General features: G+C 39.5%; 1 protein-coding gene across 1 annotated transcript; it reads left to right on the forward strand.

The window, feature by feature from the left end:
- Positions 1-1,664: 1,664 nt before the first annotated feature.
- Positions 1,665-2,996, forward strand: LOC139781299 (zinc finger BED domain-containing protein 4-like). Its single transcript, XM_071720150.1, has one exon. It carries the CDS (start codon positions 1,665-1,667, stop codon positions 2,994-2,996), a length of 1,332 nt encoding a protein of 443 aa, XP_071576251.1.
- The last annotated feature ends 20,455 nt before the right edge of the window (positions 2,997-23,451 follow it).

Raw genomic sequence — 23,451 nt, forward strand, 5'->3', positions numbered from 1 at the left:
TATTGCGTAAAATATATGTTATAACATGTGTTGATTCATGTGATGTGTTATTGTACGTGCAATCTATATAAAAGTGACTATATTGAGTATGTTTCCATCAAGGGTTAAAATCGGGTCAGAGTCGGGTCATTCATTCATTTTATGGCGCAACAGTCCGAGTCGGATCTAGGCCTCCCCCAAAGTCATGTGTTTGTGGTGCGCACGCAGGTTGTACACAAGCACATGGGACCTACAGTTTAACGCCGAATCCGAACGGCAAGGTAGAGGGGGTTTCGAGGTAAGGGATATTCCTGACGGGCTGCCATTCCGTCGAGGAGGAGAGACAAGCGATACAATTTTATTTATTTTGGTTCTACCAGGACTGGATTCGAACCTGAGATCTTTGGTTTAGCAGACTAGTGCGCTGTCTGCTACGCCACGCTCGCTCCTAGATCAGGGTGAGCACTCTTACGGTGGAAACACCAAACTCGAATCTGAACCCTACCCAACAAAATTTTAAGGTAAGGTCCAAATGAGGTTCGGTGGAAACATCGACATATAGTATAGACTACGCGATCCCTACATAAAAGCCTTCAAAAAGTGTCCGGTAGAGTTGACTTTTACCTCGTTCCCTCTAGAGATGTGCGAATTATTCGAATTCGAATCGAATCGAATCGAATCTGACGATATTCGATTCGATTCGAATTCGAATCGACGTAGTTCGAATTCGAAAGATTCGATAACGTCGAATCACTACAATTCGAATTCGAATCAAAAAACCGCGTAAGAAGGTTTAAAACCCGTTTAATTCTATCATGCATCGAGCGCCTTTGCGGTCAAAAGATTCTTCTCAAGAATTTTAGGCGGCCACATAGCGCGTTACGCGCTCTATCGGTGGGCTTGTAAAATACCACGCGTAAACAAGCCGAGGCAGTCTGTGTTCCCGGTTACGGTGGCAGCGGATTATTTGTAGTTTTCACACAGCAGGTGAGTTCCAATGCGTATTCCTTAATTTTATGCAGTTATCTTTGATGTAATTTGTGATCAGTAGTAATTTTTAGAATGGGTTTGATATTTATTGCCTGTGGAAAAAGCGAACTAATAAGGCATTACAAGATTAGGTTAGATTAGGTTCACTTATGATTCTTTATTTGAAAGGATTATTACTACATTCCAGATTGCAGTCATGGAGAGTGACTCAGGTCCTGACAATGATATCGACAATCCGTCTGCATCTTCGGTCTCGCCTGCTGACACTCCGTTGTGTAACGAGGCAATTTCGTTCACAAAAAAAGATAACGGTTCCTGTAAAAAGGAAAAAAGTGACAGATTATTTTACAAGAAATGTCTCTAAGGATTGTGCGAACCGTGACGATGAGATAAGACAATTATCAAATAATAGCGTAGAGAGTGTTTTAAATTCAGCTGTGCCTTCAACCTCAAAAGACAGGAATGCTAATGAGGGAAATAGGGAAACAGACAGCTTCAGCACAGAAAATATAGATGCAGCTGACTTGGAAAAAATTACAAACTCATTTTCCTTAATTTGGAATTTCTTTACTAAAATAAATGGGGGTGATAAAGCAAAATGCCTAATTTGTGGCACAGTTCGTTCTACACCAACTAGTACAACAACAACTCTGCAGTTGCACCTGCAAAAACATGACACTGTTTACAAAGAATACATGAGACTAAAAAAGATTAAGGAGAAACTAACTGAAGGAAAGAAGAAAGTCACACAGGATTCAAGGCAGCAAGAATCACTGAAGAAATGTGTCAATGCTCTCATGCCTCTTAACCCCTCCAGCAAGAAAGCCAAGGACATCACAAGAGCAGTAGCAATTTTCATATGCAAGGGTCTACATCCTTATAACATTGTTAATGAATCAGGTTTCCGACATCTGCTACATTTTCTTGAACCACGTTATAATGTCTCATGTAGGACAACATTTTCACAGTCAATTATTCCAAAACTATACAAAGAACTGAAAGAAAAAATGCTGGAAGAAATTGGAACTGTGAGAGATGCTCTAGAATCTGTGTCCATCACAACTGACCTTTGGACATCAAGTTCTGGTGATGCTTTTATAGCATTCACTCTGCAGCTTATTAATGAGGATGTTCAAATGCGACATATAACAGTGGATTGTCAGCCTTTCCCTGGCAAACATGATGCTGCAGCTGTCTGCGAGAAGGTTGCTGATGCAATAACTGAATTGAACCTAGGCGATGATGAAATTGAAAAGTACATAGTGTCCGATAATGGAACTAACATGGTAAAAGCACTGAGTGAGCCTTCTGAGAAGACCATGAGTGATGCCAGCTTGCCAGACATTCTAAAAAATAAGAGGTCATGGCAGCATGTGCTTTGTTATAATCATACTCTTCAGCTTGCTATTAGTGACACACGGAAGAAAATCGATTTAAACGCTGTTATTGAAAAGGTATCCAGCATGGTAGCACGATACAACAGGAGTAAAACTTCAAGAGAATCACTCCAGTTTTTCCAGGAAGAACACAAGCTGCTATTGCATGACCTAATCCAGATGGTTAGTACAAGGTGGGATAGTGAGTTCCTCATGCTTGAAAGGTTTGTCGAGCAGAAAGCAGCTATCACTAGTGAGCAGTGTAAAGCAGGTGTCAACAGCCTAACAGCCCAGGAATGGAAGCTGGCAGAAGGATACGTTGAAGTGCTGCGACCAGTAGCCAACTTTACAGCTGAAATGGGAAGCTGCAAGAAACCAACACTCTCCATGGTACTACCTGTGTTGTTTGAAATAAAGTCAACATTGGAAGACTTCATCAAGAAATCCAAGAAGGGCACTGGGATCATGTTTGCTAAAACTTTGCTGGCAAATATAAAATTAAGATTTCCAGACATACAGTACTTTGAGTCAAAGTTGTACCAAATTGCCATGCTGCTTGACCCCAGGTTCAAGGATGTTCTTGTCAGTGACAACCTACAAGCCGCTGCACTGCTGGAAGACATGGCTCTAGAAAAGTGGATCTGCATCTAGCCAGAAAAAAACAAAGTGGGGTCACTTTCAAAAGAAAACTGTGATGGTCAAAAATATGGAAATGCCTGATAAAATGGACAGCATAAAAAGAGAGGTATGTATTTCTATACTGTTTTATTAGTACTCAAATGGTTCTTTTCAGTGAAATAAAACAAACAAATATTTTTTTTTAAGGTAGAAGCTTACCTGCAGATACCAACGATTGGGGCGGATGAAGACCCGCTGGCTTGGTGGAGAGTGAACAAAGCAGCCTTTCCACTTCTCGTTCCTCTCGCCCGCCACTACTTGGCCCTTGCTGCAGCTGAGACGTCTAGTGAGAGAGTTTTTTCTGTTGGAGGCAATGTAGTTATGCAGAAAAGAACAAACCTACTCTCGCAGCATGTGAGAGAAACTGTTTTCTGTCATGATAACATCCCTGAAAGTTACTTTAAAAAATAGCCTGTAATGAAAGACTGTCCCTGTGTTAGTCTGTACTCACTAGTCTATTCCTACTAATTACTTGTTTTGGAGAACTTTATAATGCTCAAATATATTTTTGATTGTGATAAATGTCAAATGTTACTTTTGTTATACTTTAATTGATTCTATTCATTAGAATTTAAACCTCAGTTGAGTGCCATTTGTGCAATATACATATATTTTTTCTTTTATTTTGATGTTTCTATGAACAATCTTAGTTTGTTAGCAAAGAGTACAAAACACAGTACAAAACTGTGAGATTATCATAATGTTTCAATTCAACGTTTGTAGTGTTAGTTTTATCATATTTTACATTCTCTGTTCTGCTCTAAACAGTCTTAGTTCTTAGTCTGTTACCAAAGTGTTTACGTCTCTTGAGTTGGAGCCTTGAAAATTATCAACCAATATTAGGTAATGTGTAGATTTGACGAATAATTCAAGCTACTGCCATTGTGATTTTTCATGCTATTTTTCTCTTTAACTGAATATATATTATATATTAAATATATTATGAATGTAAACTTAAAACCTATGACTCAATTCTGTGGCTGTGAAAATGTCTTACTAAGTTACAGTGACTTAATATTTAATATTGTAGTACACACTGTCCCCTAAAAGGCTTTGGCCTTTCTGTATTTGTTACTTTTAATAAAGTATAATTTTTACTTTTAATATATGCATAAATGGATAAATGCTTTTCATTTCACTAATACATTTCTCATTTGACGCTAAGGGATCACATATCACAATTAGTCCTCTACAATTCTGCTGTTGTAACGGAATTTTACATAGGCTCGCATGAAGACTCCATTTTGCATTTTGTATTAAGTATTTGAATATAATGAATATGTACTGTCAGTTATAGTTATACCTAATTACCTACCAATACTATGTCGTGATTTGTGGATTATCTTGCTGGACTCTTGGTGCAGACGGAGTAAGTTGCACATTGCACAGTTGGTCGTTACGAGACTTCAGACTTCGTTAATTTTGATTCACTTATTCGATGTTTCGAATGCTTATGTCACATTCCTGGCTTGCAGGATTCCTATGCGTTGATTCGATTCGAATTCGAAATATGGGTGATTCGATTCGATTCAATTCGGCGATATTTTTGTCAATTCGATTCGATTCGATTCGAATTTTTTTTGCAAATTCGATTCAATTTGATTCGAATTAGAAAACCTTGATTCGCACATCTCTAGTTCCCTCTTTGTCTATATACTGTTGGATAGAAAGAGACAGCTTGACCTCTTCCAGTCGCTATCTCTTTTCTTCCACCGGTGTGAGTCACCGGTCATATTTTTCTATACCTGAGCGCAGTCTATACTATATGTCGATGGGTGGAAACGACAAGAGTCGAGTTAAGGTTACTGTAGTGTTGCCAACGGGATAACCTTTATGTTGATTTTCGTCGCCGCTCTAGAAATAAAAAATAATTTCTGCATATTAATTTCTACATATTACTTGGTACTGTAAAATTAACATTATCGTTCTCAGATCCATGATATTTTATGATGTTCTTAGTCGCATAATCTTAATATCAGGCTACTGTTGTATACAGATGATATTTTGCACAGTTGGTTACGTTCAACCTTGCCGCAACTCTGGTGTAACTCTGATCCGGCGGAAACAGATAAACCAATCTGACTCTAACCCGACTCTGACTTGACTCTGACCCAATTCTAACCCTCGGTAGAATACTCATTGAAATAAAATGTTCTTTCGTTGCAATAAAATATTTTTTTAAATTATAACTTTAACTTATATTAACATAAACCTTTCATTTATAAACCTTTATGTAAAATATAAAGAACGAAAAAATGTCCACAATATGATTTTAAAAGACGACTAAAAGATGTCTAATATCGGATGTCTTTTAGTCATCTTATAAGTTTTGGCTATAAGACGACATTTAGTGGGACATAAGTCATCTTTTAGTCATCTTTTAGTCGACTTTAAGCTTTAACAAAAAGACAGCTATGCCGAAAATTTGTCATCTTTTAGTCATTTTTTAGACATCTTTGTGCTGTCTGGGACGGTATATAAATCGAGTGTACGGTACAACTTATATCAGTTGTATCGGAGTCCACGCTTATAATAAAGTGGCACACAATTTTGAATTGGTTATTTATGGTTTTATAGCATTTTACATCCTTTCATAATTTTTAATTAAATCTAAACAGATCTGAATACATTCGGTAAATAATTATATTTCGGCAGATCAAATTATATCTGGTCAGATCTGGTTATATCTGGTCAGATCTGGCCAGATAGAGACAATTTGCAGATCAAATTATATCTGGCCAGATCTGATGAACCAGATCTGGTTATATCTCGGCAGATCTAATTCTTTTTTCCCGGGAATGCAGATTCAAAAACACAATTCAATCTTATTAGAACGAATAGGATTTTCTAATGGTTTTAATCAAGTTTTTTCAGTAGGGTTCTAATGATTTCAAATTCATTTTAGTATATTAAGACCCTTCTATAATATTTCTGTAATAATAATTAGTTATCTAGCTATAATATTTTGGTTTGTTACAAAAAATTATTTTACTTACGGCGGTATGTCTGGCCTTTCAGAATCAACTTCTTCTGCTTTGAACATCGCGCCCAATCCAGCCTATAAAATCCAACCATATACATAAAAACACAAGTATAAATACATGTAGGATAGGTAGTCCAACAATGAACCATGTAAATTTCAGAGGCTTATATCTCTCTCAATTATTGAGTTGGAGATCTGTATTTTTGCGTACAGTTCATGAATTTAGTTGGCTACATAGGGGAGACCGGGGCTAAGCCAACAACGGGGCAAACTTGACACTAGGCTTTTTGCCAATTTAAATCTATCGTAGAAACTTGCCTTTCCTACTGTAAATGCGTCTTTATGTGCCAGTATTATCAACGGAATTTGGTAACATTCTGAGTTATAGTGTAATTTTTAACGCGACATAAGCGTTTTTGATAGTGAAAAGTAATTTTTCTGATCTCTCGAAAATGTCTACTCTTTCATCGAGCTTTACTCTTGCGAATCTACCGGTAAGTGATTTTGATGGGAAATTTGATGCTCTATATGAATCCGATAATCGTTTTTGCATATTTTCAAAATTTTCATGTTTTTGAAGTGACAAAAGTGAAAAACGACGTCCGGGGCAAAGTCAACACCACGCCGTTTCGTCGGCTCCCAGTAACAAACGATGCTTGTCATGCAGCCGTATGGCTCATGACAAATGTATGCGCACGTCCGATCGCGAGTTTACCTGCATTAATTGTTTTTCAGACATGAGTTTAGATGAAGATAATTGAAAGTTCAACAATTTTTGTTCTCATTATTTTAAATGATTGTTCTAGCTACTTTATTCCGAATTTTTGTACTTTTTAAATACACAATAAACAATGTATTTTCATTTTCAGACAGTAAAAAATAAGTTCCAGATCAAATTGTGTCGATCAGACAAAGTGTTAAGTTTGCCCCGGCGGGGTGTCGAGTTTGCCCCGGCATTTTTCAATTCGAAAATTTGTCTTCGCGTCACTTTTCCTTTCCTGGCGGCAAAACAAAGCGACGTACAGCAAAACTTCCTGAATCAATTTTGTACCTGAAGAAACACTCTTTAAATATGTACCATTGAATTTGCCTAAAAATTTTAATTAAATATAAAAAATTGCCTTTGAAAAAATAGTGTCGGCTTAGCCCCGGTCTCCCCTACTGTATAAGATAACTCATAAATTATTTTTAAAGTTTTGCCACAATTTCGATTTTTTTAAAACAATGTCAAATAGTTTATTGTGTACAGGGGTGTACAGGGGTGTACACAATAAACCTAGCCATTTTTAACAATGAGTCACATGTTTTATACTGTGAATTGTTAGTGTTATTTTAGTTTTACTATGTTTTAAAGTGTTTATTTAGGGAAGAAATAATTATAAAAGACATGATAAGTAAGGTTAGGATATATAGTATAACTTTAAATTAAAGCTAACTTAATTATATATAAAAGGGGGATACGACCTATTCACGAGCAAAAAATGGTTGTTGAGATGAATTTCAAAGATATGTATAACATTTATTTAAATAATTGACGTTTCGAGCCGTACTTGGTCTTCATCAGAGAGAAGATGTCAATGTATAAAAATAATTCAAATATATACGAAACCTACATTGGGGTCACATTTAATGCAAGCAATCAAAAACAGAACACGTCATACCGCAATTACAAAATCAACAATTAAAATTGATAGAATGCTTTCTCCTTCCCCGGATGAAAAAAAATCATCGGAGGATGACAGAGTATTATGAAGAAAGCGTGCTATCAATTTTAATTGTTGACTTTGTAATTGCGGTATGACGTGTTCTGTTTTTGATTGCTTGCGTTAAATGTAACCCCAATGTAGGTTATTTCATATATATTTGAATTATTTTCATACATTATTGACATCTTTTCTCTGATAAAGACCAAGTACGGCTCGAAACGTCAATTATTTAAATAAATGTTATACATGTTTTTGAAATTCATCTCAACAACCATTTTTTGCTCGTAAATAGGTCGTATCCCTCTTTTATTAGCCTTTGTTTCGAACGAGCACAAAAAAGTTTTCTTATTGTTAATTATATATGTTTTGTTTTTATTATTTGAAGCTTACAATCAAAATTATTATTTTTAATCAGACTTGTTTTCACTTAGATTATTATTTATTGTAGCAACTAGTTAGTTTAATAAGACTTATAACACAGATAACTATAGAAAAAAACAAAATGGTTTATTGTAGACCATATAACATTCTTTACGATAATTTTCAAAAAATACGGTAAAATAATGCAATAGAAGAAAGTTGCTTACAGAATTATAAAGTCAAATATACATACAAAATTATAGAATAATGAAAAAATAATAGATATAACAACAAAAACATAAAAAATACGTAAAACTTACAAAAAAAACTTAGTTTGTCACTCAAAAATCACAAAATGTGGCCGTCCTTCGCGCAATTTGCCAGCCGATTGGGGAGCCGAAGAAGGGTTCAAATGCGAGTTGTTGCATGACAAGCACAATCTGGCAACATTACATTTATAAAATATCGCAATGGTTCATAGTGTACTGCTGGATCATTGTTAGACTACCTACTCTATGTAATTGTAAAAAATAAAGATTGAAAGTTTGACATACATGTATATGAGATTTTTGGATATAAATTAATTTTTACTGTAAATAAAATTTTCTAATTTCTAATACAGGTTACCCTCGCTATCCGAAAGTAGATCGTTCTTATGAAACTTTTTGTAAGCCGAAAAGGTGTAAAGCAAAGAAACAATTACCATTAATTTATATGGGAAACATTTTTTTTGTAAAAACGAAAATCCTTTTCGGATATCTTTTAGTTAGCGAAAACAGGTACTAATGTAGGTCTTTCGTAAAAGTAAAGTAGCATAAAGCAAACTTTCGAAAAACGGAGGATACCTGTAATCTAAAAATAGATTGTTATATTTTAAACGTAGCAACATATCGGCTTATACAAAATAATCCATTTTAGTATATCAATTAATAAATTTTTCTTACTTTAGGAAAAAAGATGTTAGAAATGTGAACAAATGTCACAGAAAGAAAAGAAAGAACTAACGCATATAATTTGCAATAAATTTTTATGCAGTCTACTCAATTGTGAGGAGAAGACAGGTTTTTCACGTATCAAGAGACTTATTAATATGAACGATATATATACTTTATTCGGCGCACGAGAGATCTCGTTATTACAAGGGCTGCCATAGAACTAAAACAAAAAAAACTCGACTTCACCGAAACGGCTAATCACCTGCGTGTCGGTAGACTCGCCCTTCGCTTTTACCGACTAGAGGCAACACGCGTCAAACTTCTCCAACACTTCCACCGTTTAAGCATGTTGCGCACTCGTTCACACTCATACTTGCACACAACATCCTGAAACGCTCCCTCGGCAAAGCCTTAGTAAAGATATCAGCCTTCTGCTGCGCAGTAGGAACATATTCTATCACAATCTCTTTCGCATCGACTTTTTCGCGAATGTAGTGATATCGGATATCAATGTGCTTTGTGTGCTTATGGAACTCTGGATTTTTCACCAGCTTGATTGCACTTTGGTTGTCTACGAAAATCACGGTTGCTTTCGCACGTCATTATCCGATATCGCTTAACAATTTTCGTAGCCAAATTGCTTCTCTCGATGCCGCTGAAGCCGCAACATATTCCGACTCTGTCGTACTCAATGTTACAAGCTTTTGCCTCTGACTTGACCAAGTGACTGATCCGTTCGTGAGCTCGAAAAGATACCCCGTCGTAGACCTTCTGGTTTCTATATCACCCGCGTAATCGGCGTCCGAATATCCGATTAACTCCGGCTCGCTTCCACCGCCGCGAAACTCGATCCCGAACTTGCTCGTACCGGATAAATACGCGAATATTCGCTTGACCGCTCGCCAATGGTCATCGTTGAGACTATTTAAATATTTGCTTACGAAATTCACCGCGTACGCTATGTCCGGGCGTGAGACGACCGCCTCACGATACGGTACCTTCTCGGATTTTATCTCGCCCTCGACAACAGGGCTCAGCACTACATGCGAATCCGTCGGAACTCCGATCGGTTTAGCATCGCTCATTCCGAATTTTTCGATCATTCGCCGCACATACGCGCTCTGATGCAAGAAAATAGATTTTCTCTCTCTGTCACGCTCAATCTGCATACCTACAAACATACTCAAATCTCCGATAGTGATCACAAACGCACTGCTCAGATGCTTAATCACACGCTCGATTATTTCGTGGGACTTGGCTGCAATCAACCCGTCGTCCACAAATAACGCCAAGTAAACTTTCGAACCTTCGACACTTCCGACAAAAATGCATCTATCGGTTTCTTTGAACTCGAATTTTCGCAAGAATGCACTGAACTTCTTGTTCTAGCACCTCGGCGCCTGCTTGAGTCCATACAGGGACTTTTCCAAGCGGCACACAACACTTTTTCTCGCACTTCCTCGCAAATCTTCGACGCTGAGACCGTCCGGTATCTCCATGAAGAATTCTTCTTCCAACTTCCCGTGTAAAAACGCCGTTTGAACGTCGAACTGAGCCAACTCGAGATCCTCTGCTGCAACGATCGCGAGGAGCACTCTCAGCGAATCGTATCTCACGACTGGCGCGAAAGTTTCCATAAAGTCTACTCCTTGCCGCTGCATAAAACCCCGAGCACACAGTCGTGCCTTGAACCGATACACGTTGCCCTCTGGATTTTTCATTAGCCTAAAGACCCATTTTGAATCGATCAACTTCATACCAGGTTTTCGCTCGACCAGTGACCACGTCTTGTTCTTTCGATGCGCCCTCAGCTCGTCTCCGATTGCTTCAATCCACTGCGGTGCTTCACTGCTCCGCATCGCTTCCTCGTACGACAACGGCACTTTGTATTCCGCCACGTTTGACTCGTAGCGAGAAGGTCGCCTCAAGCTCGAGCGTTCTCGTAGATTTCGCCCTTGGACGACCGGTTGGACGACCGGTTGCACTCTCTCGACTGGCTCTTCTTCCACCGCCGCTGCTCCGTTGACAGCCGGTAAAAATACGTCCTTGTCTTCCGCGCAGTCCTCGTCGCTCTCTTCTTCCTCGGCACCTTGTTGATCTCGCTCTTGTACGACTCTCGGCAGAATTATATCGTCGTTCTCCTCGTTATCGACTGGAAATGCTATTTTCCCGATCTTTTCCTTGAACACTACGTCACGTGATTCCATGACTTTCTTTATCACCGGGTCCCACACACGGTAATTCGACGAGTCACCATCGTACCCGACAAGCAGCATCCTTTTCGCTCGTACGTCGAGCTTTGCTGTCATCTGCTTCGGTACATGCACGTACGCTTTAGATCCAAAAATACGCAGATGCTTCAGATTCGGTTTCTTGCCGACCCAAAGCTCGTACTGCGTTGACTCACCCCGTGTTCCCGATGATCCCGATCGATTGATTAAGTACACCGCAGTTATCGATGCCTCTGCCCACAGGGTCAGTGGGAGGGCCTTCGCATGTATCATTGTCCTCGCCGCTTCGATGATCGTCCTATTATCTTGTTCAGCTTTTCCGTTCTGCTCCGGCGTATATGGTGCCGTACTCTCTCGCTGAATTTCTCTTGACTCGAGATAACTATCCATGGCCTTGTTCCGAAACTCTCTGCCATTGTCGGACCTCAGGACTCTCATCGGCCTGCCGAACTTGTTTTCCACTAGCTTGTCGAACACCTTAAATTTTTCGTACACGTCACTCTTGTGCCGCAGAAAATATATGTAGCGAAAACTCGTTGTATCGTCTTTAAACGTCAAAAGAAATCGCGCACCTCTCGGAGTTTCCACGGACATCGGCCCGCACACGTCCGTGTGAATCACTTTGCCCGGAACCGTCGCCGCTCTGTCGCGCTCTTTTCGAAACTCGAGTCTATGTGATTTTCCCATCTGACACGAATCACAGAATAAATCACCCTTTTCAGACAGCTTCACTCCGTCCACGAGGCCTTTCTTGACTAGTTCACGCAACTTACGATCATTAACATGTCCGAGCCTCTCGTGCCACACTCGAATATCTGTCGCCGCCACATTCGCCTCCTCGCCGGCATTCGCACGTTTCACTCTGAACAGCATTCTGTAGATTTCGTTTTCTTGTTTTACGCCAGATGCGAGCACTCTGTCGCCGTCACTTATTCGTACGTAATTTTCCCGGAAAATCACCTCGTAACCCCGCGACGTGCACACTCCAACCGAAAAAAATTCTTTTTCATCTCAGGAACATAAATAACGTTCTCTATTCGCGATTCGAACCACGCTCCGTCAACGAACTTCTCAAACACGACAGTTCCCGGGACAATAACTTTACACTCTTTATTGTCTCCCAGCGATATCGTTCCGCCATCTGGCACTCGTCGATAGTCCGTCAACCACACGCGTCTATGCGTGATATGCGCAGATGCCCCGCTGTCGGTAATCCAGACGTCTTCTTTACCAGCGTTCAGCACCTCGTTGACGACACTGACCTAAGGCTCCGAGCCCTTCGTCCCACCGACTTTACCGGCCGTCGCTTTCGACTTCTCCGCAACGAACGCACAGTTGCGAGAATCTCAAGAGTCGCTATCGTCATCGTCTCTTTTCCCGCGCCTTTTGTTTTTGCACTCACGCGCGATATGACCCTTCTCTTTGCACTTAAAACACTGAATACCTTCGCGATCTCTCAGCTTGCGCGTCTTCTTCTTCTCCTTCGAGCTCGACTCATCACCTTTCTTCGCACTGTTTTTTTGAAGTGAAACTTCTTTAGGCACGGTAGCGAGTTCGATTCGCGACACGAAATTACGAATTTCGCGACACGAAAAGTGTAACGAAAATTCGACCAATAGGCGTACGGCATCGGCGAGACGGCTTCTTTTGGCACGGTAGTAAGTTCGATTTTGCGACACGAAAAAGCGACACGAATAGTGTAACGAAAATTCGACCAATAGGCGTACGACATAGGCAAGACGGCTTTTTCTTTTGGCACGGTAGTAAGTTCGATTTTGCGACACGGAAAAGCGACACGAATTTTGCGACACGAAAAGTGTAACGAAAATTCGACCAATAGGCGTACGGCATTGACGAGACGGCTCATTCTTTTGGCACAGTAGTAAGTTCGATTTTGCGACACGGAAAAGCGACACGAAAATTCGACCAATAGGCAGGGATGTCAGATCTAGAACTCAGCCTGACTCGTTGGACGAGAGTGGGGGACACATACACATAGAAGAGAAGGCACGTACGTGTGCGCTCGAACCTCGGCGGGGCTCGGCGAGCCTCGGCCAGCTTCGGAATAATAGACAAGGACAGCTACATATGTTCTTTCTCTTTCTCGCGCGTGGAAGCCACGTGACCGTGCACCATCACGGCCAGCTACGGCTAGGCTAGCTTGGCGAAAAGCGAGAAATCTCTCGTGAACGCGAGGGAAGATTTCTTCGGTGGCGCGGCACGACGAAATGTCTTTGTCTACTATTCGAGGCTAAGCATATACAATAATATGTACATGTAAAATTTTATAACTATATAATTAAAATTATATAATTAAAATTATATAATTATCACAATAGATTTCCGCGTCACCCGGGAGGTACTATTGTGAATTGACGCGTTTTTTTTTTAGTGGTTTCCCCCGTAGGCCTATTCCACTAAAAAATAATATGCTATGAAATGGTCGTAGCTTGTCGCCAGGGGGAAAGAATAAAATCATGCAATATACACAAAATATTATTCGCACTTAAGTTCGTCAGAAAAATAAAATTGTATGATAAATATATAATAATCGCACACTTACAGCTCGTCAAAAATAAAAGTAAAATTGTATAAAATAAATATGATAAACTATATATAAAAAAAATGAAATAAATAATAAATAAATATAATATATAATAAATAAATTATATATAATATATATACATATATATGTATATATATATACATATAATAAATAAAATTATATAATAGGGGAGACCGGGGCTAAAAGGTCAACGGGGTTGAAGCGTCAAATCAAATTTCTCGGAACCTGTATATTGTGTGAACTCGCTATTAACATTGTAAACGCTGCTTATGGTACCCATGTGACCCCAACGGAGTTTCGGCAGGTTACTTGCCGTATTATGATTTTTACGAGAGCAAACGTGTTTTCGGAAGGTGAATGTTACATTTTCTGCGCGTGGAAATTTTGTAATATCTGCAATAATATTTGCTCTCCAAATCTCGAGGTACGTGATTATAAAGAGTAATGCATGCTGAACACAAATCCAGTGTAGTTTTTTCATTATCGTTGATGTCTAATATTTCGTGGGCGATCAAACCTGAAACTTGTGTTTGGGGCTAATCGGTCAGTAAGCAGTCCAGATGCATTTCCAAGGCATTTCCAGGCTCATTGCATATGGAATATGGATGAGACGGGAATTACAACCGTTCAGACACCGAATAGAGTCATCGGACGTCGAGGAGTGAAACAAGTCGGGCGAGTGACTTCTGCGGAAAGAGGAACCCTCGTAACTATTTTTTAATAATGTTTCGTATAAAAATTTTAAATAAATTTTTATATTTTTTTCTTAAAAAACAATTATTAAAATGTATCCTATCATTTTTTAGGATTAGATGTACGTATATGTATTGAAAATGCAGTGTGACGTTTAAACCCCGGCATTTTTGAGATTTCAATTTTTCCACTGTTGTCGTTTTTGCTTTCTACCTGTTAAACAAAGCGACGTAGACAAAAATTTCCTATATAAATTTTGTAGCTAAAGGTTCACTCTTTACAGTGGTATACCATATTTAACTAAAATTATTTATTTTGTTGTTAAAAATCGGCACCGAAAAAAAAACTGACCTTTTAGCCCCGGTCTCCCCTATATATATTATATACATAATATTCATACTATTTTTTACATAGCTGTAATAACTGATATACGATAAATGATACTGTGAAAAAGATTAACTTTTTCTTACATTATTCTTGCATATTAAACGAAGAGGGACCAGCAACATCATCATCTGCAGCATACAGCTGAAGATTACTTTTCTGCCTTTTAGGAACATTAGCGTATAATTTGTCTGACGACATGAGAGATAAATGCTCTGCATCGATCTGCATGTTCAGAGCTGTTTCCCCTCTTGTTTTTAATGCTGACTTTAATACACAAATAGCATTTACAGCGGCAGAGGATAATTTGTTTCGTTTTTTTGTTTTGACATCCGTTAGAAATGAAAATATTCTCTCCGAATCCGCATTTGAGTTTGGAAGTGATCTAACAGAATTCACGAGAGATTTTAAATTTGGGTATCTTTCGTTACCTCCTAAATATTTCTTTTGCAAAATTTGTGTCCACATTTTATCAAAATTTAATTTTAATAAATCTTCTTTCTCTGTTTTTGTGAAATTTAAGTTTAATGTAAACCATTCTGTCTTTAGACCATTTTCGTCAAAACCGCCGATCGTTTTGGCGATAAAATAAAGATCTTTAAGTGATGTTTCTCTGTCCTTATTTGACAAAGCTATCTGTGGAAGAAATATTTTTAATTTTGATAAAAATGTATCATTCACCGGTAATCTTTTACTAATTTCCTCGGCCGCGGTAATATAAAATTGCAGACAGTTCTGTCGAACCATTGCAACCTCGTTCGCGTATCCATCTTTCATCAATTGGCAAAGGTATTCTTCGCATTCCAATCCTAAATTGATATCAGTCAAACATCTATGATTTTCAATTTTGCCAAATGTTATATTTGGCAAATCTTTCAAAATTTCTAGTTTTAAAAAATTTTTACAAATTTGAGTTAGAAAATCTATTGATTTCGGCTGTAATAAGTGAATTCTTGTGTCTACTGCCTGAAAGAATGCATTAAATGCATTAAAATAATGTAAAATATACTTTAGAAACAGCATATAAGCTTTTGTTTCTACATTTTGCATAATGTGCAATAGATTTTCTCCAGATTTTGTTTTGTCGCTTACGACCATTTCATTTAGGAAAAGTTTTACAGTATCCCAATATTCTACAAGTCTTTCGACGCATGCGTGATGGGACAGCCACCGCGTGTCAGCTAACTTTAAAATTCTGAGGTTTTTATCTTGAAAACATTCTGAAAATTCCCGGAAAATAGCTGTTCTCTTGGAACTACTGTTAACGTAGTAAGCAATTTTTTGCTTCCTCATGGAGGAAGCTTTGTTTTCGTAAATTCGTATATGAACCTTTGATTGCGTATAAAGTTGGATCTAGTCAACCAAATTTAAAAAAATTATATATGAAATAGGGGTAGAAGAAACCAAAGAAAAGATTGGTTTTTTAGTTTTTTCTGCCAATATGTTCATATTGTTGTAAAACGTCGAAATATCGCCTAAAAAAAAATGTCGGTATGTGTGTATGTCTGTGCCAAATTTACCGAAATTTATATAACTGCAGAACTAATCAACCAAATCTTAACCAGATATATATGAAATAGGGGTAGAAAAGACTGAAAAATATAATAGAATTATTAAAAATTGTTAATAATAAAGGGGTTACCAATTTTTGTTTAAAAAAACAACCAAGTTTACTGAAATTTCTATAACTCAAGAACTAATCAACCAAATTTTAAAAAATTATATATGAAATAGGGGTAGAAAAGACTGAAGAATATAATATAATTATTAAAAATTGTTAATAATAAAGGGATTACCGATTTTTGTTAAAAAAAGAAACAACAGCTTCGTTCACAAAGCTTCCTCTATGAGGAAGCCAAAAAAAAAAATACTAATAATTACTTCTACTTGCACACTTAAAAACTATGAGGAAGCAATGTGCAAGTTTCTACTTGCACACTTTTTTAATTATTTTACAAAATGCTCGCAAGAAGGAGGAATTTTATTACATGCAGCGTGTGCAGCTAATGCGGCAGAATGACATGGGCATGATAACGTTAAAACATTTTTACACATCTCTTCAAGTTTTTTTTTAAATGATAAATGTTTTCCCGTCATCACAGATGCATTGTCACATGATAAAGCAATAATATTTAAAAAAGGTATCTCGAGCTTCCACATTTCATGTTTAAATGCAGTGAATAACTTCTCGGCACTGCAATCCGCTGCATCAACATTAATTAGTTTTACTAACTGGGATTGTATTTCTAATGTTTCGGGATGAACAAAACGTACATGAAACGTCATCCATTTGTTGTTGGTAATATCTGACGTTTCATCTATAAAAACAGAAAATTTCGTGTTGCGAATATATTCCACGACACGATTCGTTTCGACTGGGCACAAAACATTCGAAATAATGTTTGTACATTTTGTTCGACCCAGGTTCATACTCTTTACGATAGGACAACCTTCGTTGATGTTTTTAAAAAAATTGAGAATTATTTTTGCCGTTTCGAATGGAATATTTTTATCAGCTATTACTGCCGCAAATCGAATCTCCGCTATTTTTTTTCGTTCCTCAAACGACAAAGATGATTCGTTAAATTGCATGTTTACTTGTTCTTCATTCGGTCCATTCGCTCGTATATTAGATTTTTCAAATTTATTTATATGCATTTTGGATTTCGCGTGACGCTCGATTTGTGACAAACCACCAACAATAGTTTTATTACAAATGCTACAAAAAAATGAATTTGCGTCATGCGCTTCGCATAGCCATGGTTTATATTGCTCGAGATCTAACCATTGTGGCCTAAAATTTTGTTTATAATATAGTTTTTTTTTAGCAATTACATTATTATCATCTGAGTCATTATTATTATTACATGATATATATTTTTTAATATGTTTTTTATGCCGCGCAGTTTCCGCATGTCTTGTTACACGTGATAACCAGCTGCATGAAAAATTTTTCTTGCACACTGTACAGTGAAAGAAATGCTCATTAAATGGCACTTTGCGAATCCAAGATTTGAATCGGTCATCACTAAGCCAAGCTTCTGAAAAGCTTAACTTCAGATTTTTCTTTAATTTATTACTTGTTTCCATTTTTAAATGAAAAAATCTAAAAACAAATGTAATAAAGGAATTAACGTTAGCTAGCCACATTTATTTTCGAGTCGTTAAGGTAGGTAGTTGTCTCGCAAATTGCAATTAACAAGAAAAATTTGAAACTTTTAACTACACGTTAATAAATGTGGTATCTACACATTTGTACAACTTAAAAGTAACTGACCGTCCCGATTATATTATCGCAAAACAACTACCTTAAATCGCCACATACTCCGTGAGACCGCTCGACTTTGTCGCATTGTTATTTGTCACGTTGAAAAATGTTTGGCGGTCTACTGGACTGAAATGTGGCGAGCTAGGATTAACTAAACAGATTAAAGACAGAAATACCTGAATATATATGAAATCGTCACTTCTTCACAAGACAAAGACTCGTTAGTTCACTAATTGTAAGAGCACAATTCAATTAGTGCAAGTCACAAGACTGTTCTAGGATAAGACACACTGCCACTGTAAATAACTTGAGATCGAGTGCGCCGCGGGCGCGAAGATCCGGGGTTAAATACTCGAAAAGTTTGTAAATATTCCCGGACCTTCGCGTCCTGGTAACAATAAATCAAATTAATGCAAAGATCAGCTAACGGTCGATCAACTGTTTCGATCTCTTTTTCTAAGAGAACTCAATTGATTTCGAGATCGCGTCAACAGCCGATCAGCTACTTTTTTTCGAAAACTGATTTTACCATTATTTGCCCCCCTTAAAACCTTAAAACTTTTATATGAAACATCTTACCCAAAAATGTTTTATTTTCAAGATAATTAACTGTATTACTTAAAACAAAACACCCTGTGTGTGTATATATACACATATATGTATGTATATTCATATGTATATGTATAATATAAATAAATTTTGTGTATGTATATATATATATATATATATACATACATATTTATTGTATAACTATACATATATCAAAATAAAGTAAATAATAAATTATATAATATATGTATAATAAATTATATATATATATGTATATGTGGAGACTTCCGTTTCCGGAACGATCGAGGTGACAGGTGTGAGAGTGTGTGAGAATAAAGTGAATAGAAGGGAGAGTTGGAGGAGGCTGAGGAAGGCGAGAGTGTGCGAGAAGGGAGGAGTAAAGGTGAGTGAGCGTGGAGGAGAGAGGGGAGAGTGGTGGAGGAGTGGAAAAAGGGAGTATAGGAGGAAAGGTGACAGGGCTCAGACAAAGCGTACGGCACGAACGATAGTCGGTGTAGAGGGGCGACGCGATAGGTGAGCCGAGACGCGTGCGGAGCGCTGGGTAGGGCGAGAACAAGAGGCGATATAGAGGGGAGACTCGGCAGACGAACGGAGGTACGTGCGGTTGTGCGTGGCAGAACATAAAGTATAGCACGGGTAGAGGGAGAAGTGAGACATTGAGGAGGTAGAGATGAGCGAAGAGAGAGAAAGCGGAACGGAGATAAAGAAAGCGATAGATAAAGTAAAAGAAAAGGATAGAGTCAGAAGGGGGAGTACGGGGAGCACGGGAACCTTAGAAGAGTTTTGGAAAAGGAAGAGAGAGGATTTAGATAAGAGTGAGGGGGAAGATAAGGATACGGCTTTCAAGAGAAGCAATATGACGGCAAGGTCGCCTAAAGCGGAAACGGAGGTAGGTGAGAAAGAGTTGAGGGGGATAATTAATGAATTGAGAGAGGGTTTTAGGAGCATGAGAGAAGAGTTAAGGGAGGGTTTTAAGGAGCAAGGAAGGGAAGTAGAGAAGATAAGGAACGAGTTAAGAGTGCGAGAGGAGAAGTGGAGCGCGGAGAGGGAGGAACTTAAGAAGAGAATTGATGATTTGGAAAGAAAACTGGAAGGGATGAGAATGGAGTATAAGGAGGGTGGGCAAGATGGAGGAAAAGGTGCAGAAGGAAGCGCAGGACTGAGAAGGGCGGAGGGGAGGGAGGAGTCCGATTGGAAGGAAAGGGTAGAAAGGCTGGAAAGGAGGTGTGAAATGAAGGAGAGGGGAGAAAGGAAGAGAAACATTGTGATTAAAGGAGTAAAAGAGGAGGAGGAAGGAATAAAGGGGGGGATAGAGGAGGTGATGAAAAAGATAGGAGTGGAGGCTAAGATAGAGGAAATTAGAAAAATAGATGCTGGAAGGAGAGAGAAGGGAGGTATGGCAGTGGTAAGAGTAGGAAGTGAGGAGGAGAAGGCAAGAATTATAAGAAATAAGTGGAAATTGAGAGATGGAGGTATTTGGATAGAGGAAGATTTAACATGGGAAGAAAGGAGGATAAAATGGAGGGTAAATCAAATTGCTTGGAAGGCGAGAGGAGAGGGAAAAAGAGTGCGGATAGGGCAGGGAAAGGTATGGATAGAGGGGGAATGGTGGATGTGGGATGAGGTAAGAGACGTACTCAGATATAGCAGAGGGAGGTGTTGGGAGGCAGGACAAGGGAAAGAGGAAGAAGGCAAGAGAGAGGAAGGACAAAAGCAGGGGGAATAGAAGAGGGAGAGGGAGCGGATAGGGCAGAGGGGAGAGAAGTAGAAAAAGGGAAGGAGAAGAAAGAGGATGTGGAGAAAGGAGTGGGAGAGGAGGAGAGGGAGGAGGAAGAGAGGGGAGAGAGAGAGGAGGGAAGGAGAGTATACAATGTGGCGAAAGATAAAGAGACAGAGGTCAGATGGGACGAGGAAGGGGGGAGAAGGACGGACTGGAGGGTAGTGTTCTGGAATATAGCGGGTTTGGAAAATAAAGATAAGGAATTCTGGGAGGGGCTGAAGAAGGAAGATGTGATAGTTTTGATGGAGACATGGATAGGAGAAAAGGGTTGGGAAAGAGTAAGGGGTAGGCTGCCAAAAGGGTACGATTGGGGAGTGCAATGGGCGAAGAGGAAGAATAAAAAAGGGAGAGCGATGGGAGGGATGTTAATGGGGATGAGAAAAGGTTTAAAGGAGAAGGGAACTGAAATCGAAATAAGTAGGGAGGGACTGATAGTTGGAAAGGTAAGGATAGGTGGGGAGAGTTGGAAAATTGTAGGGGTGTATGCGAAAAAGGAGGAAATGGAAGGGATTATGCAGGAGTTAGGACAAATAATGGATAGGAAAGAGGAAGGAAGGTATACGATAATTGGGGGAGATTTTAATGCGAGGACTGGAGGAGAAGGAGGAGGTGTGGAAGAAGAAGAGCGGGGAAGGGGAGGGGAGATGGTGGGGGGAAGAAAATCGAAGGATAAGAAGACGGACAGAGAGGGGAGACTTTTGGTGAGGACCATAGAGGAGAAAGGATGGGAAATATTCAATGGGAGCATGAGAGGAGACGAGGAGGGAGAATTCACATTCACAGGAGGAAGAGGAGCAACGGTAATTGACTACGTAATAGGAGAAGGAGAAGTGAGAGAGAGGGTCGTGAGCATGACGGTGGGGGATAGAGTAGACTCGGATCACCATCCCTTGGAAGTGGTGTTAAGAAGAGAGAGTGTTGAGAGAGACAGAGGAAAAGGGTGGAAGAAAAGAAGCAGGGGGGTCTGGAACGAGGAAGGAGCAAAGGTTTTCATGGAAAAAATAGGGAAAGTGAAGGAAAGGGGGGAAGAATTAAATAGAGAATGGGAGGTAATGGAATCAAGAATAGTAGAGGCGTTAAAAGGGGTAGAGGAGGAGTTGAAGGGGAGCAAGAAGGAGAAGGTGGGATGGTGGGATAAGGAGTGTAGGGAAGCGAAGAAAGAGGCGAGAAAGAAATTGAGGGAATGGAGAAAGGAAAGAGGAGAAGACAGGGCATTCAAGGAAAAAAGGAAGGAGTTTAAGGAGTTATGTAAGAGGAAGAAGGAAGAAGAGAATTTGAGATGGGAGAGGAAAGCGGAGGAGGCAAGGAGGGAGTCGGAGGTTTGGGAGATAGTAAATAAAGAGAGAAGAAAAAGGAGGGGAATTGAGGAAGGGATAGAGGAGGGAGAATGGAAAGAGCACTTTATGAAATTGCTAGGAGGAGTGGAGGGGAGGGTGAGGATGGGGAAGGAAGGTGTGAGGGAGGAAAAGGAGGGAGAGGAGGAGGGGGAGATAAGTTTAGGAGAAATGAAGAGGGTAATGAGGAAGTTAAAGGATGGAAAGGCAATGGGACGGGATGGGATACCAAGTGAGGTATGGAAGCGCGGGGGGAAGGAGTTGGAGATTTGGGCGTGGAGATTCATTAACAGGATCTGGAAGGGAGGAGGATGGCCGGAAAACTGGAAGGAGGGAATAATCGCACCAATTGTAAAGAAAGGGGAAGGAAAAAGGGTGGAGGAGTATAGAGGGGTGACAATAATGTCGTCGCTATATAAGGTGTATACAGCAATCTTGGCAGAGAGGTTAAGAGAGGAGCTAGAGGGGAAGGGAATAGTACCGCAAAACCAAACTGGTTTCAGAAGGGGAATGGGAACAATAGATAACATTTATGTGTTGAATTACCTGGTGAACAGAAAGTTGGAGAAGAAAGGGGGAAAACTGATAGCATGTTTTGTGGATCTTAGGGCGGCGTTTGACTCGGTAGATAGAGGGGTATTAATAAAAGCAATGAGAGAAAGAGGAATAAGGGAGGGGCTGGTGAGGAGGACGGAGGAGATCCTGAGGGAGACGAAAAGTAGGGTAAGGGTGGGAAACGAAATAGGGGAAGAGTTCTGGACGGGGAGGGGGGTAAGACAGGGGTGTCCGCTGAGTCCGTTACTTTTCAACATAATGTTAGCAGATATGGAAGAGGAAATGGGCAGAGTTAAATGGGGAGGGATAAGGCTAGGAGGTAAGAGGATATATACGTTGGCGTATGCCGATGACGTAGTGTTAATTGCAGAGGATGAGGATCAATTGAGGAGTATGCTTGAAAGGTTAGAGGGATATCTAGTTAGGAAGAGGTTGGAGTTAAATGTGGAAAAAACTAAAATAATGAGATTTAAGAAAGGAGGAGGAAGGGACTGTAAGAGAAGATGGAGATGGGAAGGAAAAGAAATAGGAGAAGTAAAGGAATTTCGGTATTTAGGGTAAGTGTTCCAAAGGAACGGAGGGCAGGAGGCACAGGTAAGAGAAAGGATCAAGAAGGCGGCAGCGGTGATGGGGAAGGTTTGGGGGATAGGGAAGAGAAGATTTGGGAAAGACTGGGGAAAAAGAATGTGGCTGTTTGATAGACTGGTGTGGACGGTTATGGGGTATGGAGCAGAAATATGGGGATGGAGAGAGAGGGAAAGAATGGAAAGGTTGGAGGAAAGGTATATTAGATGGGTCTTGGGAGTAGATGGAAAAACGCCGTGGTACTTAGTGAGAGAGGAGCTACAAAGGGAGAAATTAAGAGGGAGGGCGGGAATAAGCGCATGGAGATTCGAGAAGAAGTTAGAGGAGGGAAAAGGAAGTGAGCTGGCGAGGTTATGTTGGGAGGAGCTGAAGGGAAGGGAGAAGGAAGGGAGAGCAGGATCGAGCTGGGAACGGGAGAGAGAAGGGTTCTTTGAGGAAAGAGGAGTGGGGTTAAAGGAGCTTGAAAGGTTGAGAGAAG

Source organism: Temnothorax nylanderi, unplaced genomic scaffold (genome assembly GCF_030848795.1).
Source record: "Temnothorax nylanderi isolate EJ_2023f unplaced genomic scaffold, tnyl_v1.0 TNYL_tig0328_pilon, whole genome shotgun sequence".
Lineage (NCBI taxonomy): Eukaryota > Metazoa > Arthropoda > Insecta > Hymenoptera > Formicidae > Temnothorax > Temnothorax nylanderi.

Excerpts from the sequence above, each read along its gene's own strand:
- LOC139781299 (XM_071720150.1), top strand. The coding sequence starts at position 1,665 with ATGAGACTAAAAAAGATTAAGGAGAAACTAACTGAAGGAAAGAAGAAA.